A 19,243-nucleotide genomic window follows, 5' to 3' on the forward strand; every position below is an offset into this window, starting at 1 on the left:
TCAGAGCTCCATCTTCTCCTCTGGTCTGGGATCTTCTTTCTAAAATACAGTAGGGGAAAGAAAGCTGTGTTGATACCATCATGGTTTTCAACAAGAAGATTAAGGGGGAAGAATATTTAAATTCCTGCTTCAACAGCCTGTGTTGCCTAATTGCCCCGTCCCATTTCAATTGCCCCTAAGTTACTTTCAGGGGCCATCACATGCCATGGGGTCTCTGGCACACAAGGGCTCTTAGTACAAGCTGAGCCATTATAAAAGCAATCAGAAGCCCAGGACTGAATGAAAATGGAGGATAAATTTCCCCTCCCTCAGCAGAGGGGTGGTGATTAATCTCAAGTAGATTTGGCCCAACTTTAAGTACTCTGATCTGAAAGGCTCTTGGTGAATTTACATTCTAAAACCACCATCTGTCTCCCTGACACCCTTACAGCTATATTCAGGGTCCATACACATTCAATCCTGCTCCTTATCCCTGCATTTTGATGCAGCCCTAATCTCCATCTCTCCGGGCACTGCTCTCAGGAATGGAAATGGCTTCATTAAACGAGACTCTCACACCAGTCCTGAAGCCAGGGAACACAACACCTTCCTGCTCTATGAAAAGGGTCTATTAGCCCCTTACTGAAACTTAATGGATCTTTTTGGTTGGCAGCTCATCAGGAAGCAGGACCCTGAAACAGACACAGCCTCCAGGGCCACTGGAGAGAGGCCAACACAGGTCAGCCTGATTGACCGAGCGGGCAGGCCAATGAGGGAGCCAGGAGGGTGGGGGGGTCCTGTCCTCCGTGAGAGCTATGCCTGCTGGGGCAGAGAGCAGGCTGAGCTAAAGACAAAGCAGCCAGTGGCTGGAGATGAGAGAAGAAGCCCAGGCCAGGGAGCTGAGCTGAGCAGGGCCGCAGCAGCAGGACCAGAGGAGCAGCCAGAGAGCTGAGCGGAGGTGGGGCTGGGGCTGGGGCTAGAGCCAGGTGCAGAGAAGAAGTTCAGAGAGCCGAGCTGAGCTGACCCACAGCAGCAGAACTAGAGGGGCCCGAGGAGTGTCCCAGAGAGCTGAGCAAAGCCGAGCCAAGCCACACTGATGCAGAGTGGGGCTGGAGCCGTCTGGATCTGGGTGCAGTGAGCAGCTAGGGAGTGCGAGGGAGACCCTCACTGCAGGTAGATGCCACCAGCCAAGAGGGCTTGGAAGGGATCGTGACCCAGACATTGGGGGACAGACATGGGGAGAAGGGCCCCTAGAGCCTGGGGGTGGGTGGCCACTACCAGAGCATGTGTCTGACTCTGCATCCCTGCAGCGCAGCCAGGCAGGACACCTGCAATGTGGGAAACAGACTGTGAATGACCCTTATACCCCAGAGATGCTGTGTGTGGTACCTCTGTCTCAGGGGGCAGCCTTAGGTGTTTTCTTTTAACATTTCTCCTCTTTTCTTTATTTTTTTTAAATTGATTGTTTATTACATTGTATCTGCTTTGAACTGTACGCATTGATCAGTGGGTCAGGGAAGCATCCAGTGACAGCCCCCCGGAGTGGGGACACCCATGCCCCTATCCTAGTGACCATGACAAGATTGGGGGTTGAGCCTCCCAGGAATCCTGGGCCCAGCCTTGTTGGGGTTACGGGGACACCGCCACACAAGAGAGTGGGTTCCCCTCCCAGTCAGGCCTCTGGGTAAAGGGAGTGGGGGCAAGGGCTCAGATCCTTTTGCTAGCCAACTCCACTGGGGTAGTGTATGGGCCAGGATAGTTCCCCACAATAGTGGGACCATTCCCCAGCTTACATCTAGGCTAAAACATAAAAGCTGGGGGCAGACGGGCTCTCCACACCCAGTTAGCTGTACTATCCCTGAGACCTGTTGCCCAAGAATGGTGGAATAAATGACTGAGGACAGGAAAGCTTAAGAGCTAAGATTGTCCTACTCAGAAGCATGTGAGCAACAATGCTCTCCCCTACTGTGCACTCACCATTTGCTTTCTCTCTAAGAAGCTATTGCAGAAGTCCCGCACACGCTCCACTGAGACCTCACCCAGGGGCAGCACATCCTGCTCCTCATCTGGGGTGTGGAATATAGCCAGAGCTGGCAGCTGGGACTTCTTCAGGTTGAAGAACGATATCACACGTTCATTGCCCTTCACCTTGCTGTCCACCAGGATAAAAAGAATCTGCATTGGAGACAGTAGAGAGAGGGAGGGCGAAATAGAGACCCTGAGAGACAGCAGACACACATGATCACACAAAGACTTTAGTATAATACCACAGTAATGAACTGCAGATGCTGCTAGACCTCTATGGCCATATTCTTGCCCCTCCTGGGTTTGAGAGTGCTACTACAATCCTGTCTGTGTCTCAGGGACTGGCAGCCTGACAGAGAATGCAGCTTCTCCAATTGCCTCAGAAACAACAACCATCTTCTTGCCCTTTTATCCAGCCCTGTATGGAGCAAACTGATGGCAGCACTACAACTTCAAGACAATCCTGCAGCTAGCATACAGTCTATTCTCTACACCAGATTTGTGGCACTTAAACCCAGTCACATGTCTATTATGCTACACATAATAAGTCCTCTTTGTCCTTGGTGTTTTCATGTTTGCTTTCTAAAAAGGTGTGAGCATTCAAACTTTGCCAGCCTGATTTCTCTTGAAAAGTTCCTTTTTAGCTCAAATAGTCACTCAAAAGCTAATTTCAAAGTGTGAGCCAAATCCTCAGCCAGTGTAAATTAGCACAGCTCATTGAAGTCAATACCAGTTTGTCAGCCCTAGTCGATAATCAAACTCAAAATTAACACTGTGTTGGTTAGTTCCCGTATGCAAGTCACATATTATGTTTCCATTCCCTGAATACCTCTTAACCTTTAAAACTGTCTGTGTGACCCAAGCCATCACCATTTGTGGCAGATGGCCAAAATATATAATGCCTGTGTTTTGTTGAATGCTGCACCATAGCTCACACATTACATTTTTATTATTAATTATTAAATGTTTTAAGGTTGTTTTCTCATACTGTGAATCAAATGAAGCAGCTTTGCTATCTGTTACAGTGTGTTTCTACACACGTGCAATAACTACAGAAATGTTATTTGTTCAAATGAGACCAACCTATATCGCAAGGGAAGAACATGTCTTTTACACTTAACTCCTTACACCTCTGTCTTCTGATCTCCCCCTGAGAGCAGCCATGCAGGGGAAGAGCAAGTCCTATCTCTCCCCAGCCTGTTGGGACTAGCAGCTAGGAGCCCCTGGCTGGGGTGCTCCCAGCAGCATGGGAGAGATCAGACCCACCTCCATCTTTGGGAACCTCCTGAAGCTCCAGGAAGTACCTCAGCTGCTGCCTTCAGAGCCACAGAAGTGAGGATGGCAATCCAGCGACCCCCTGGCAACAGTTTTGCAACACCTTTCCCCCCCCCCCCCACCTCCTTTTGTGTAGGGACCTGACAGTTACAACAACTAAAAATGTGAAATTGACTAATTTTCAAATCTTATGACTGTGAAATTGACCAGAATGGACTATGAATTTGGTAGGGCCCTAAACTATAACCCACCTGATTCCTTTCCCCAGTACTCCTTGCTAAGCAGTCAGTTCCCATTTTTTATATATGCAACTGATTTTTCCTTTCTAAGTGCAGTACTTTGCATCTGTCCTTAGTGAATTTCATCCTTTTTACTTTAGACCATTTCTCCAGTTTGTCCAGATCATTTTGAATTTTAATCCTATCCTCCAAAGCACTTGTAACCCTTGCCAGCATGGTATCATCTGCAAACTTTATACGTGTAATTATATGCCATTATCCAAATAATTTATGAAGCTATTGAACAGAACCAGACCCACAGCTGATCCCTGCGGGACCCTACTAGATATGCCCTTCCAGATTGACTGTCAACCACTACTAACTACTCTCTGGAAATGGTTTTCCAACCAGTTGTGCACCCACCTTGTAGTAGCTCCATCTAAACTATATTTCCCTAGTTTGTTTATGAGAAGGTCATGCGAGACAGTACCAAAAGCCTTACTAAAGTCAAAATATACCACATCTACTGCTTCCCCCCGTCCACAAGGCTTGTTACCCTGTCAAAAAATCACAAGAAGTCTTTTGAAATAAGGCAGCCTTTCAGATGTACATAATTACTTCAGCAGTTCCCACCAGTGTTTTGCTGTACAGGAATGTGGACCCACTCACTGGTCCAGTGAATTTGTCAATGACCTCAAACTGATATGTTGTTAAGTCATTTAAGGTCATGGTCCTTTTCAGAAATTACAGACAAACACCCAGGCATGAAGCCAGATCTGTTACCAGGGCCTGTGACAAATCAAGCATGAGACTAGATCTGAAACTGTCCTTGCATTTTTCAACAAGTGATCCTCAAGGAAAAAATTCTTCAGTATCTGCACAAAGCAGCCATTTAAAACGTCACTGTGTCCAGAAAAATCCATGTAGTTAGAAGTCCCTAAATGTTATCCTCATGCTCTTTCAAGTGCTTCTGCACATTATGTCCAGCTTTGATATCACTGCTGGGAAAATATGTTCTCAGAGTCATCCAAAACCAAAAGATCATTCTCCTAAAGAACATTATGCAGTCGAGTAGCAACATGTTTCAGTTTTCCAGCATACTGCTGAAGAAGCCTGTGGATATGCCCATGTAGTGTCACCAGCTGGGTATCTGTACTCGAAGGCTTGGTATTAAATGCAGAAGTGGATCCACTGCATTGTTGAGAAAGATGAAGATTAGTTGAATATGGACCTGCAAAGGTAGAAATCAGTTCCACTTTTATTGGCCTTTTCTCTCAGGAAAGAAAATAGAAAAAGAGGGCAGACCACTTATCCAGTGTTTGACTGATTACTTTATCAGCTCCCTGATGGGAACATGTTTTATGATTCCGAGTGGGATTTCATTGGCAAAAAAAGCACATTTTTTTCAGCTTGTGTTGTCTCTGGTAATTTGGAGTAAAATGACCAGACCAAAATCAGTTATCAGTTCTTCAACAGACAGTGAAAAAGCTTTGCTGCATCTATCTGCCAAGTGAGATATCCATAGCCCATGTTTACAATACTTGGATTTGCTTTTTTTATCCGTGAATAACACAGTCTGAGTCATAGAGCCAACAAGTTTGATAAGAAAGATAAAAGGGTTGTATATGGGGGTATGCTAAACTTCGGAAGTGTTTCCATTAAATAGTCTAGTCAGATGTGCCCTTTCATGTTCCTTACATACACGGTAGCATGTCTAGGAAATGAGAGACATTGCAGCCTTTATTTTCATACAAGAATCCCACAAGGATAACCAGCAGTGTCTCATGCCCCATGTCAGTATTCTAATCCATGCACACAACAAAAGGGACATTGTGACCAACAGCCACCATATCATTTTCGTACCACACTCCAAGTTTATCCCTTGCAGTGAAAGCTGCTTTTGTTGCTCCACGTCATCTTCTTGAGTACATCTGCCTCCACACAGTATTTCTTTATGAATGTCAGCAGTTGTTCTCCAGCTGTAAATGGCATGCTACATTCACCTAACATGGAAACAAAACCATTCTGCCTCCAAGACATTTATGTTCACGTGATTTGGTGATGAAAAATCTGACAATTCCTTTGCTATTGCCTGCTTGGCATTCTGACAGTGCTTTTCCAAACTGACATGGGGTTGACATCTAATTGTAGGTGTTGATGCAGTGCTACGGGGGACTGAAATCTGGTACCCTTGACAACGATGGTTCTTTGACTGAATTATTAACATTACTAACCACCGCAGTGCAAAATGTGAATATTTACAACAAATCCTTTGCCGCCTATCACAAACCAAGAATTATTCACTGATAATTGTGAATAAAAAATAAATCCAAGAATTTTGCAATCTATTCACAGACGATTTGTGAGATGAATAAACACAAAATTAATTTAATACATTCCTAGCTGTAAGAGGAAGGAGGGTCCAGTGGTTAGGGCACTGACCTAGGACTGACCCAAGTTCAGTTCCCTGTTCTGACACAAGTTTCCTGTGTGATTTTGGACAAGTCACCAAATATTTAAAGGTAGTGGAAGTTAGGTGCCTACATTCTTCTGAGGATCTGGGCCTTAGCCTCTTTGTGCCTCAGCTCCCCATCTGTAAAATGGGGATAATAGCACTGTTCTACCTCACATGCTCTTGTGTTTGTACATTTCAAACATTTGTATGCTGTCATCATGAGTGTGTATTCCTTCCCCATCTTTGTCGTCTCTGAGCTAACTTACATGTGGTTAGCTCTTTTAATCTTTCCTCATTGATCATGTCCTCCAGATCCCTGATTTTTGTTACTTGTCTCTGAATTCTCTTACGTTTGTCTCTCCTCCTGGTAATGTGGTGCCCAGAAATAAACATTAAATTCCAGGTTCCATGGCACCAGTCATAGAGGGCTCAATTCTGCCATGCTTATGTTGAGAAGAACCTTACTCTACAAATAGTCCCATTGGCTTCCATGGGCAGAGGGATTATTGCTCCCCTGCTTCATTATATGATGTCTTTCCATATGCACCCAGGTTTCTACTAGCCATTCTGGAAAATCATGTTTAATTTGCTGACAGCTAGGACCTCTACTTCTCCTTCAGCATTATTGCTTTCCAGATTTTTCCCGCTCATTGTCCACAAACGCTGTGGATTACTTTTCTCCAGATGTACTAGGATCACATTTTTTATTATTTTCTGCCCATGTTTCCGGTCTCTCTGTCCTGACTAATGTTTGCACTTCTTCCAATTTAGTATCCTTTGGGAATTTCATTATATGCTGTTTATTTCTACTTTCAGATCATGAATGAAGATGCTTATTCAGACCAGAGGTAACAGAGTACCCCACTGGAAATCTCTTCCCCCAGCACCAGAGTTGCATATCTTCAGATTTTCAAATATTCCATTACCTGTTCTCCATCAAAAGAGTTTTTTTTAAACTGAGTCTTCTTTCCATATTAATTGTTCAAACTTCTTTCTCTATTATTTTCATAGAAGACAGATTTTCAAAAGAAAGTTCAGTATTTCTGCTATTTCTGAGTCACGATTAACTTCATCCCTCTTTTCTGGAAGCTCTTAGTTCAATAAAGCCCTTAAATGTATGCTGAACATTAAGTGTGTGTTTAAGTCACACCAAAGTCAGTGGGATTCAAGCAGGTGATTAAAGTTAAACATGTGCTTCCGTGCTTTGCTGAATAAGGATGCTTGGCCAAAATAGGGCCAAATGGAACTGCTTTCTCCCTAGTATTTTTCCCTAATACATTTGTAAAAGCCTTCTTACTCTTAACCCTTCTGATTAACATTAATTTGGATTTTTTGCTGCCCTCCCACGCTTACATGACTGTGTATTTTTGTTTGATTTGCGCCCTCTTTTTCCATTTCCAGCCAAACTAATTTAACTCCAGGCTTTCGAGCAGTCTTTCATGACGCCACATTGGCCACTCCTTATCTATTGTACTTTCACTTTGCCGGAGGCATAAATGACTACATGAGGTGCAAGGTAATGGAGATCATCTATCCTGCCTCCCAAGCCTTCTCCTCCACCTCACTTCTTTAATACTGTTGACATAACCAGCAGCCTTCCCACAGCCTTGGAGTCATCTTCAGTCCCCCTCAGCAGCCCAGGTCCTATGGTGATGGACATGTTAGAAAATGGTAGATAAATGAGATAAGTAGACTGGACAGACTCTTCTCTCTCCTCCCCTCTTAGCCAGGCTCTCATCAAAACCTGCCATGACTTCATGTGCACCCTGCTAAAATTCCTCCCTTCCTCTTTTGAATCACCTATGCCCTAGTTAGTGCACTCATGGATTACTGCAACCTCCCTCTGTTTGACCTCCTATCTCTTCCCACTCTAATCCATTCAAAATGCTGCCAGCCAAACAAGTTTTTTCAGCCATTCTTATCATCTCTCTCCACCTTCTGGATACCTTTTCTTGGGTTCCTGTTTACTTCCACATGAAGGTTATGCTTTTCCTCTTCCACTTCAGCCCCGCCCTATACCACTACCACACCCCCTTCTTCCTCCCTCTTCTGCCTGAGCTTCATTTAAAGTTACTTTAATTCTTTGCTCATTCCCCTTTTCTGCCATTTTTTGTCACACCCCATGTGTTGTGGAACAGCTTCCCAGCTAACGTGTCCAAAGCTCCCTCGCTCTTGAGGCTTTCAGCTGGAAAGCTGACTCACTGTTCTGCTTAAATTGGGCTTGGTCTCTGTTCTGTTGAGGTTTGTTTTGGTTCCTTGGTCTTGTTCTGTTTGTTTTGCTTTGTTCCAACTTGTGCTGCTAGGAAGCCATTGCGACTTCAGGCACAGCCCTGAGTAAGGGATGGTACATAAATTGCAACACCTCAGGGGTGGCCCTGAGAGGCAGAGACCCCTCCAAGTCATAATTCCTTCCCTACTCCCTGCTTGCTACTCAGGGCTTGCTATTTACTGCTGGCCTGTGGCAATCGTAAATCACATACACGCCCCCTCCCTCATGCTGGCTCAGCTAGTCTGGCCAATGGGTAAGAAGTGGAACCAAGGCTCTGTTCATGCTCCATCCAGGCCACCCCACCCTGTTCATCTACTCTGGGAAGAGATTAGGTGGGCAAGTAGCCCAGCTTATTCCTTTGTGCCCAGACCCAAGACTGAGGCAGAATGGATATAAGCAGGGGTTCTTACTCCCTCTCAGTCCCTTGTGTGGACATATAGGCCAAGTCACCATCTAGCATCATCTTTGGGGCAGGGAACTTGGTATTTGTCTGGTACAGTCCTAGTGTTATGCAGAATCATGGACATCTCTGGCACTACATACAGAAAATAAAATAATAATAATAATAAATAATGGGTCATAGCCTGAAGCCTTCACTCTGTTTTCACTCAGGTAAACTCCCATTGACTTTGATGGGAGTCCTGCCTGAGTAAACAGTAACTAAAAACTGTGTGAGGACATCAGGACGTGGCTCGCTAATGATTTATAAACTATCTGGATCTCAGTACAACATTTGGTAAAGTGCCTTGTGAAGTCTTACTTGGAAAGTTAATTCATTTTAGCTTGGAGCTGGGCAGGCCACATGAATGGAAAACTGGCTGAGGGACCCTATACAAAGGCTAATGCGGATAAACAGCAATGCACTGAATTAGAAGAGATGTCTTGGGGCATGTTGCAGGGATCAGGGTTAGGATTATGCAGTTTGGAACTGCCTATAAAGAGACATCATATAATTGAGGAAAGAGGTAATAGTCTCTTGTTATAGGGCACTGGTGAGACCACACCTACCATACTGTGGTATTCAGTGAGTGTCTTGCTGCCAAACAGATGTAGACATACAGGAGGAGATTCAGTGAAAAGCAATTGGTGGAGAGAGGGGTAGTTTGAGATCCATGTAAAGTGATTGCAAAGGATGCAGTTATGACTAGCCCGTAACCCTTAAAACACTGAGGGTTAGTATATTTGCTCTTCCACCCTCCCTCTCCCCCACTAATAGGTGCCTCAGCCCTCTTCCAGCAGCTGACCCATCCCTGTGCTCTAACGCAATGGCTCACTTCTTTCCAGCTTCCGGACCCTCCCATAAAAACCACTAACAAAGGGCTTCACTGCTGTTAGTTTCTTCCCCTGACTTGTCTGCCAGATCCCAGGACTCCCTATTGCTGCCTGGATTTCCTTTCTACTAGTTCCTTCCCCATGTACTCCAGTTCCACCCAAATGCAGGCTGAGAACCAACCATGGGAAGGTGGATTATCTGGGGAGTGCTTGTCCATGATCAAGGAGGGCAGTTGGCAGTGGGGAGGCAGGGGAAGTCTGTCTATGGAGTCTCCACTGTTCAGCACCCCAAGAGGACCCACCTGCAAATCCCTTCAAAAGGCAGATTCTCAGGTCTTTTTTTACCTGGGAACTAACGAGGATGATAAGGGCTAAAGAATCATTGTGGCATTAATGCTATCTGGCTACAGTATTTCTATAGCACTTTCCAGCATCCAAAAGGGAATTCCAGCTATATATACAGAGATCATTTATCACACCAGTGGAACGTACCATTGCTGGAAAGAAAGACACAGCTGCTTATCATCTCACAAAAAAACATGCCAGCATTTTAGGACAAGAAGCAAAGAAGAGCACAATATCCAACTGAAACCACAGGGTAGCTTTTAGGGAAGCAGAATATATCGGGCACCTTCCCTGTAAATCATGAACTGGAGAGAAGTGAGCATATCAACTCCTTTTCCCTTGGACTATCATCTACCTCCACTTGCTTCTCCTGGTGCTCCCCTTCCCCTCTCGCCTGCCTCTGTTCTCCCTGGGCATGTGGAGTGATTTCCTCTCTCTCCCTGGGGAAAGTCACTGTTCTTCCCGCTCAGATAATCCTCCCTTATGGCTTCTCCTCCCCTACTTTTGGACTCACCTTTCCTCGAAAGAGATCCGCTGCCTCCCGGTACCTGCGCACTCGCTCCATATGCTCCTGGGAGGTCTTGTCTGTGAACAGGAGGAGATGGGTCTGGACTGTACTGTTGAACAGACCTATTGCAGTCTGCCAAAGACAAACGTGCCATCAACAAAGAGACATAGAGAGACACAGCAATTAGGACTATTAAATCTGCTGCATTATTGGAGTCCTAACGCCCAATGTCACAGCTGAATTCTCTCTACAAATCACAACCATGGCCATGTTCTCAGTTTGAAGTCAAAGTCTTTGATAGAAACTGGGTCTTTGGAGGCTCCTAAAGTCATGGCTTGAGGGAACACCCGAGCCAGGGGTGGAGGCTCTGGGACTGAGGCTTGTAGGGAAGACAGGATGTTCAAGGAGTGGGCAGAGAGATAGAGTCTGGGGACAGCTAGCTGAAGTCCAGAGGGGCAAGAATCTGGACTTGGGAGGCCAGCGGGCTAGCTGTTGGGGTGCCTGGGACCACAGGGAACTAGGGATTGCAGAGAACTGGCATCTGGAAGGAATGGGAGTAAGGAATTTGGGGAGTTCATGGCATTAACCAGGATGGCTTCTCAGCCATTAGCTTCCTTTCTTTAACATTAGCTGTGAGTGGCGGGGATGGGTCTTAAAATAGCAACTGTTGACTAAATGACAGTGTGAACTGGACAGGTGGGAGTGTGGAGGGTTAAGTCTCCATTTGTAGCTCTTCAGGAAGAAATGGGTTGGGCACCAGCCATCCCCCAGGGAAGGGAGAAAGCAGGCAGCACACACTGGCCCTCTGTGAAGACACCCTGAGTTGGCACTGCCAATGGTGTTTTTGCACAGTCTCCAGTTGGTGGGCAAATTGACATCTGACTTTTCCCCCCACCCACTTCCTGAAGTGCAGCAGCCGCTCCCTCAAACCAAACAGAAGTCTGGACAGCCTGCCTCTGACCTGCTGCCTTCCCATGTGCCACTCGAGAGACCGCAGAGACAGCCTGTGTAAATGCCTGCCAGCATTTCTGTGAAGGAGAGGAAAGAGGGAGCGGATCCCAGGATTAATAAAGAAGGGGTCAGGGAGTGCATTTCTGTCACGGCCTTCCATCAGGTCTCAGATAGTGTGCGACAGCCTAAGTATCAGGAGTTTCACCTTCTTAGCCTAATTTCTAGCAGACTTTCATCCATCCATAACACCTCTGCCTGACGGGGCATGGGGGTGGGAGATGTCAGGCCTGGAACAGCAGGGGGCCACAAGTCAAGTGTGAGGGTTGTTGTATGACTTTGTGGGAATGGACAGGACTGGAAAAGCAGGAGGTGAGGTGAGTCTGGATTGAGGAACAATGGAAGTGCTGCTTGAGAGGGCACAGGCCTGGGAAAGCAGGAGGTGTTGAGCAAGACAGGATTCGGGCATTTGGGAGAAGCTGTGAGGGCCCAAAGAATGAAAAGCAGGGCGTTGGCCAGGGCTTGCTTTGACCCTGTGGCCTAATATTGTTCTGGCCTATAACGTCTTTAGAAGAAACTAATTTATTTATACATTTGTGAGCCTAGAATAAATATTAAAAGAAAGAAAGGCAGGTATATTAGCAGAGCTGGGTGGGTCCCAGGACTGGGGCAGCAGGAGGCTCGCCAAGTCAGGACTGTGGTGCACTCCTAGAGCTGTGCTGTGGTCTAATGAATGAAACAACACGGGCACTCCAAATTAGACTTGAGATGGGCTGCCTACATAGTTTGAGGGGCGGGAGGCAGGAAGAGGGATTGGGGATTGAATCGAAGGAATAAGGCTGCAGGTCAGGACTGCAGTGCTTCTGCAGAGCTGTAATAATACATAATTAGCCTGTAGAACTCATCGCCACAAGATACCTTTGAGGCCAATAGCTTAGTAGGATTCAAAAGAGGATTGGACATTTATATGGATAAGGAGAACATCCACAGCTACGTTAGATTGTACATGGATCTTTGACAAGGGATAGAAGCCTTCATACTTCAGGGCTTAAAGCAACTACTAATTGATCAGGGTTAGAAGAAATTTCTCCTATGGGATGGCTACCCCATAACTGCCCTCTGCAGGGTTTCTTGAACCTTCTCTGAAGCAGCTGCTACTGCCCACTTTTGGAGACAGGAGACTGGTTTAGATGACCCACAGGTCTGATTCAGTATGGTGATCCCTTTGTTCCTATGAACCGAAGCGGACATTGCCTGTCAGGAATGAGAAGCAGTGGTGGACGTGTGTGCACAGAGACACCTGCATGGCTCCTTACTGCACTGTGCTGTTTGCCCACTAACAGTCACTGCCAGTCATGATCCTATAAAGATCCCCCAAAATGTGAACAACTGAAAAAACAGCGAACTGGACAGTGTGTGAGAGAAGGCTGGTGGTGGAGGTTACAGGGATCCTTAGTTACCACAGGGTTGTACTCTGTCACCAGACGGAGCTCATTGATCCGAATGAAACGGCTCATCTTGGTGGCATCAATTTCTTTGCCATCTGTGATTTCTAAATCTTGACGTTTGTTGTCCACCTATGACGATGCAAAGAAGCTTAAAATCACTGTCTGTTCTCCATGCAGTAACCCTTCCCTGCCCTCTGTCCAGAGGCATGCCAGACACACACACATACCACCCCCAAATATAACTTTCACCACTTGAAACACTCTTAGGATCTTTGGGCCTATAAATCTGCCTTGGAGCTTCTCTGGCCATCTTGCTCTTCTCTCGGTATCTTCCTCAAGTTCCCCAAGACAGGACAAACTCATGGAATAACAGGACGCACTAAAGGATGCCAGATATCTCTATATCGTTAACTCAAACTCCACTGGAGCCGGGGGGATTATCTGACAATCTCTGCTGGGGCTTCTGGGTAGACAGTATTAAACAAACCCAACTCCCTCCATCACCCTCATCCTCGCCTTTAAAAAAGTTCATCTGCTTATTTCATTATTTCAAAAAGTAATAAACACTGGCACAGGCCTGTGTGGATTTCCTGGAAACACTGTAAACAGGAAAGTTCTCCAATAAAGAAAGGAATTTTTCCAGTACAGCTGAAAGAAAATTAGGTCTTGCAAAGACTATCTTTAGGGAACAATCCTATCCCATCCTCCCTTCCCTCTCCTCTCCCCCCCCCCTCCCCTATCACTATCTGGAAGCTGTTTTATTGAGAGTTTCTTTAGCTCTCTTCCCAGGAAACAGGGAGAAAGGGAAAACATTAAAAAGCAGCTAAACCCCAAAGTATAACAGCTACACAGGCAGCTACATTACAGGAAATGTAAAAATCCAAAATGCTAAATCAAAAGATTGGGCTGTTGCTCTATAGTACAGTAGAATATAGCTCAGTGGTTCCCAACCTGTGGCCCAGGGGCCAAAAGTGGCCTGCAGGTGCTTTCAAAGTGGCCCGCGGCTCCCCTCCCGCTGGCTGCATAGGGAGCTGCTGCCTAAGGACCAAGGCGGAGTGCGTTGCCGTGGGGCTGAAAGACGGTGCAAGCTCTTTGCTGCAGCCAAGGAGATGGGAGATCAGCGCTCCCCTCCCCTGGCTGTAGCAGGGAGCATGTCAAAGCGCTCCGCCAGGCTCCCTAGGCACTGGGGTCCCTGCTGGAGCCAGAGGGAGGGGAGCACTGATCTCCTGTCCCCCTGGCTGCAGAAGGGAGCCACTCTCTAGGGACCCCCGTGGAGCGGACGGGGCTACAGAACGAGTGCGGTTTCCCTGATGCAGCCAGGAGGAGGGGAGATCAACAAGGAGGGAGGCAGCCTCCTCACTGAACTCCTTCCATCTGGCTGCAGTGGGGAGGGGGGAGGGTCGGCTGCTGGTGGAGACTGGTGGCCCACCGTCAGGGTTGTAAAAATGGTATCTGTGGCCCTCGAGCCAAAAAGGTTGGGAACTACTGAGCTAGCTGATCCCTTTGAGATTTTGCCTTTTCCAAACATGCTGTGTTAGGCTCAAGAAACTTGTGTCCACAAACATGTCCCATATTTGATTAAACATGTCTGCTCAACCTCCCCGTGCATGTTATCTCTTCCAGAGGAGTGCAGGCATCCAGCCCTTTTTTCCAGCCCATGGTCACTGTCACTGTGATTTTGATCCAGTGTGTTGCTATGCACCTTTAAGCCACTGACAGAGCTGCTCCTGAAATCATGGGGCATGATTCTTCTCTCACTTGCACTGTTGTAAATCAAAGGTAATTCCACTGAAGCAGTGGAGTCTCACTAGTGCAATGCAAAACCAGTTCAAGGAAAATCAAACAGGCCCATGGGGTTGATTCAAAGTCTATCCACACCAATAGAAAGGTTCAGTGGGCTTTGGGTTGCAGCCTATTGATTCCCATTTCTGACAAATCGTACCTAAATATACTCTTGGATTATGCAAAGGCTGCATCTCTAAAAAAAAAAAGTCCTGCATTTAATGGCTTAGCTCAGCCCATATGGCTCTATCTTTCCCTACCGTCATAACATACAAATACCTCAATTAATTATGTCCTTTTTCCATTGGTCAAGCCAGATCCTCAGATGGCACAGATCAGCATAGTTCCATTGACTTCAACAGAGCAACACCAATTTATACCAGCTGAGCATCTGGCCCAGGAATATAGGCACTGTGGTTTAAAGTTTTGCACCCTTTATGATGTCTTCGTGCTATGCAAAAATAAAGGAACATTGTTTTATGTATTTGATTAATTGCTGTCCTTTTGATTTGTGTGCCTGTCTTCCCTTTCCTCAAATAAATATTTTATTCCAAGCTCCTATTCCAATTGCTTTTTAAAAAAAAAAGATCTGATCCTACTCCTCCTACACACTTATTCAGGAGGGGCGGGGGAGGATTTATTTTTGCATGTGGAAATTTTACAAGTAAATTGCCAGTCAAAATTAATTCTGGCTTGGGTATTTGATCTGTTTTTTATCATTAAATGATGTTTCAGTTGCAAAAGCGGAAGAAGCATGACTTGGGAAGATTACATTTAATATGAATTGTTTCAAATGTTATGCAATTTCCTCTATCAAACAGCCTCCCACCTTAATTATCCTTAATTTTTCCCACATTGCAAAAACAAAGGATCCTTAATGTCCTTGGACGAAAAAAATTATGACTAAGAGCCCATAGTGGAAATAAATGTTGTTTCAGTTTGTAGCACCTGCTTACAGTAAATCCAGTGTCAACTGCTAGATCTTATGTGATATTAGCTCATTCTCTTCTACACAGCAGGAAGAGAGATCTAGCTACATTATATGAACTAGATCAGTGATACTCAAACTGAGACTCGTGAGTTACAAGTGACTCTTTAATGTGTCTCCTGTGGCTCTTTGCAGCACATGACATTAAAACACAATGTGATTTAATTATTAACCAGGTTAAATTCTTAACCAATCAGGATGCTTTTGCTGTATTATTAACCAAGTGCAGTTGATAAAATAATAATACGTGGTCAGTCATTTTGCTGTGAAATAGTAAATGAAACAATGAATACACACTAATGTGGCTTTTTGGGGTAACGCTGATCACTAATTTGGTAACAAAGGTGGCTTTACACCATCTTTGCACCTCCTGAATTCTGGGACCAGCTGGGGACTGGAATAGTCCCTGGGGCATCTCTAATTTATGCTCTTTTGAAACAGCCCTGTATGGGTCATTAAAGCATCCCAGAATACCAGAGCAAACTGTACTCTGGCCACTCTCCTTCCTTCCCCAAATATACCATGCTCTGTCCCCAGCCACATCGCTGCCAGGCCCCTACATCAGGGACTTCAAGGGGATAGGCACCACAGGGAACTTCCCATATGCCACGGGCATGCCTGAGTGAGAAAATATGCCAACCCAGAGGCCCCTATATACTGGCAGAGCTGGTGTACATAGACAGCAGGGAACCCCAGAATCAGGGCCTTTCTTTCTAAAGATGCCTCAGATCAGGACATTCTTTACTAGTGAACATCAGGGTACTGAACAATATTTATACAATAACAATGCCCATCTTAGATATTTATAGGACACCAAGTCTAGGCACAATAATAATAAACTTATATGTTTAAAGCACTGTACAAACATTTGCTAATTTATCAGCTTCTCTGGCCTTGTCTACACTAATCTTTTCTCCTAATTTTTTCCACCACTGCTAACACCAGCAAAGCTGCACCAGTGGTAGAAATAATGGGAGCTCTAGGGAACACAAGGCACCGTGGTTGCCACTGTTGCATTTTTACTACCAGGTCATCTATACTTGTTCTGAGCAGGGCTAGACAATACAGTAGTAAAATGTCTTATCCTTACTGGATCTCCTGCCATTGCTACCTCCAGTGAAACTGCACTGGAGTTAGTAATGGTGGGAAACAGGCAAGTGTAGACACAGTCCCTTGTGAGGTAGGTAGATAAATAACTCTTACTACCGCCACTTTACAGATAGGAAAACAGCAACAGAGAGATGTGTGATTTGCCCAGTACCACACTGCAAGTTAAGTGAGGAGTTGGGATTCAAACCCAAATCTCTTGGCTGTGTCTACAATCAAACTGTTCCTGAACTAAAGTGCTGAACAGTACTGAATCACCTCTGAAGGAAGATGGAGCCTGTTTTACTTCACCCCTTGAACAGTCAGGATCCTACGCAAAATGCAAAATGTAAAAATGAATTGCTCTCCAGGAGCCCCCATCCCCCCTCATTTGGTCTGGTCTTCTCCATGCAAGCAGAAACCTTCGTCCATATCACATCCACATCAATCTGAATGTGTTCTCCGATATCTAGGCCAGGATGATGGGGGAACAGTTCTGGATCGCTCTGATTACAAAACTACTTTCAGTAGCCTGAGCAATGTGGGGAGAAGGGGCAGAGTCATGAGGCAGACATACCATGCGAAAGATGGAGATGGTATTGATCGTGATGTTATAATGAGACAGGACCTCAGGGTTGGTGCTGAGTCCAAAGGGCACATCCTGGATTTTTCCTACAACAACGTGGAAGTTCGAAACCTCAGGCTTTTCTAATTCCTGAAGGAGTAGGAGAGAGAGAGTGGAAAAAAAGAAGGAAGACGGAGACATGGAGGGTAGGAGAGATGGACAAGAAGAGAGAAAGGGCATGGTAGAATGAGAGAAAAAAAGAGAAGAGAGAAGAATACATGGTATAAGGTGTGGGGGAAAGAAGGGGAGGTAAAAAGGAGACCAAGAAAATAATATTAGAAGCAGCTGAAGTTATTCACCCATGTTTTCTTCTGCCTCTTGACATTGCCCAGACAGCTACTTTGGCAGCAGTTGAGATTTGGAGGGGCTAACAGTGACATCTGGTGGCTGAAGCAGGTGTAACCACTCACCACTATAACCTCTAAGGTGAGGAGGGGCTTCGTTTCCAAGCACAGCTCAAGTTTCCCCACCAGAACATAAATTCCCAGTCCATCTCCCGTTTCCCCACTCACATCCTGCCTGGTTATTTCTAGCTGTGTGCACATCACTATGGGGAGGGTGAAAGCTAGGGGGTTAAGCGGTGACTGGGTTTCAGGGAGATGGAATTGCGCAGGAAGGGGCAGGTGAGTTGATGGGGTTCAGGGAGAGGGAAATGGGGGGCCAGGGAAACTGTTGGGTCTCAGAGAGGGATCTGGAGGGTGAAGGGACTGTGGAGGGCTTGAAAGTGTATATCGGAATCTAAAATCTGACTAGGTCTAAGGAGTGGGCACTGGGAGAAAATTGGGGACCAGATCCTTTAGCACCATCCATTTCCTCCTCCTTAGTGATCAGCACAGTCATTCTCCATCATGTCTGTTCTTTGGTCCCCCACCCCCATCCCCTGCACACAGCAATGTAACTGTGTGTGTACGAGTATAAAAACAGGTCCTGCAATCTGAGCCATAATCCTGTTTATCCCATCCTCAACCTCCTCATCTTCTCTTCCCTTGTTCCCAGAACATGGTAGGGAAAGTCTCCCTCTTTCCCTACCTCAGGCTTCAATCTAGGGCAACAACTCAAAGAGACTGGAGGGAAATAAATAACTGAGTCTGTGTGGCCAACTCCCGCTATTTTTTCACGAGTCTGGTGATATTTGGTGTTTTTCTCAAAGCCCCAGATCCTGGAGTCCTGTGAAGATGTGAGAATCTCAGCTTTCTTTCTTTTTTTATTTAAAATAAATTTCTAGCCCTCATGGTTGCAGAGAAAAACTTGAAATGTGAACCCTAAAGGCTCAAAGACTGTAAGGTAAATTAAAAAGAACCCAAATGTATTTTTAATCTTCTGATTTTTAAGTTGATCTCGTGATTTTTTGAGGCCTGACTCATCATTTTTGGACATTTGGGGGTGGGAATACTTAATATCTTTATTTTTAACCCTAATGGATCTATTTCACATTCTCCCACTAAAAAGTAGCCAATAAGTGTAGGTTAAAGTACACAAACTCTGAAGGAGTCTAATTATTCTGCTTGTTTGTTACATCCCCTCGCCTTCCACCCATGTCTGTCTTTTCTATTTAGGCTGTAAGCTCTTTGAGTTGGGAGCTGTTTTTACTATATGTTTGTACAGCACCCAGCACAACGGAGCCCCAACCCTGGTGGAATGCAAATAATCAATAGCAACATAGCCAGGGAACTGAGAGATTATCTGAACACACCTGGAAGAATCCAATGACGGCCACCTCAGCAGCACTGATGAAGGCTGTTGTGGCTGCAATATCTTGCAAAAGCACGGGTTTCCTTGCATCTCCAGTGATGTCTGGAGAAAGCAGGAGGAGATGTCAGAATCATACAAGGCATGGAGAGCAGCCCAAAGCGAAGGACCCACCATCATCCCCCACACACCCCACTTTCCTTCCTCTGCGCATGCTGATCTCAGCAGATTTCTCCCCCCTCTAGGTACTGTGCCTCCTCAGTGCAGCAGACCGACAGACTTCTGTGAGGGGACTTACAGCACACACACCTTCATCCACTGTACACACTGA

At 45.7% G+C, this 19,243-nt stretch overlaps 1 protein-coding gene across 1 annotated transcript in view; it reads right to left on the reverse strand.

Moving 5' to 3' along the window:
* ERP27 (endoplasmic reticulum protein 27) overlaps positions 1-19,243 on the reverse strand; it is a 20,405-nt gene continuing 1,162 nt past the window's right edge. The window contains exons 3-8 of the mRNA XM_067558959.1: positions 18,917-19,017; positions 17,176-17,313; positions 12,755-12,871; positions 10,353-10,478; positions 1,957-2,154; positions 1-39 (exon numbers count right to left, since the gene is read on the reverse strand). Coding sequence (XP_067415060.1) covers positions 1-39; positions 1,957-2,154; positions 10,353-10,478; positions 12,755-12,871; positions 17,176-17,313; positions 18,917-19,017 — 719 coding nt within the window. The remainder of the gene's footprint in view (positions 40-1,956; positions 2,155-10,352; positions 10,479-12,754; positions 12,872-17,175; positions 17,314-18,916; positions 19,018-19,243) is intronic.

This window comes from Emydura macquarii, unplaced genomic scaffold (assembly GCF_026122565.2).
Source record: "Emydura macquarii macquarii isolate MOO-44397 ecotype Brisbane River unplaced genomic scaffold, CSIRO-AGI_Emac_v2 contig_2205, whole genome shotgun sequence".
Lineage (NCBI taxonomy): Eukaryota > Metazoa > Chordata > Testudines > Chelidae > Emydura > Emydura macquarii.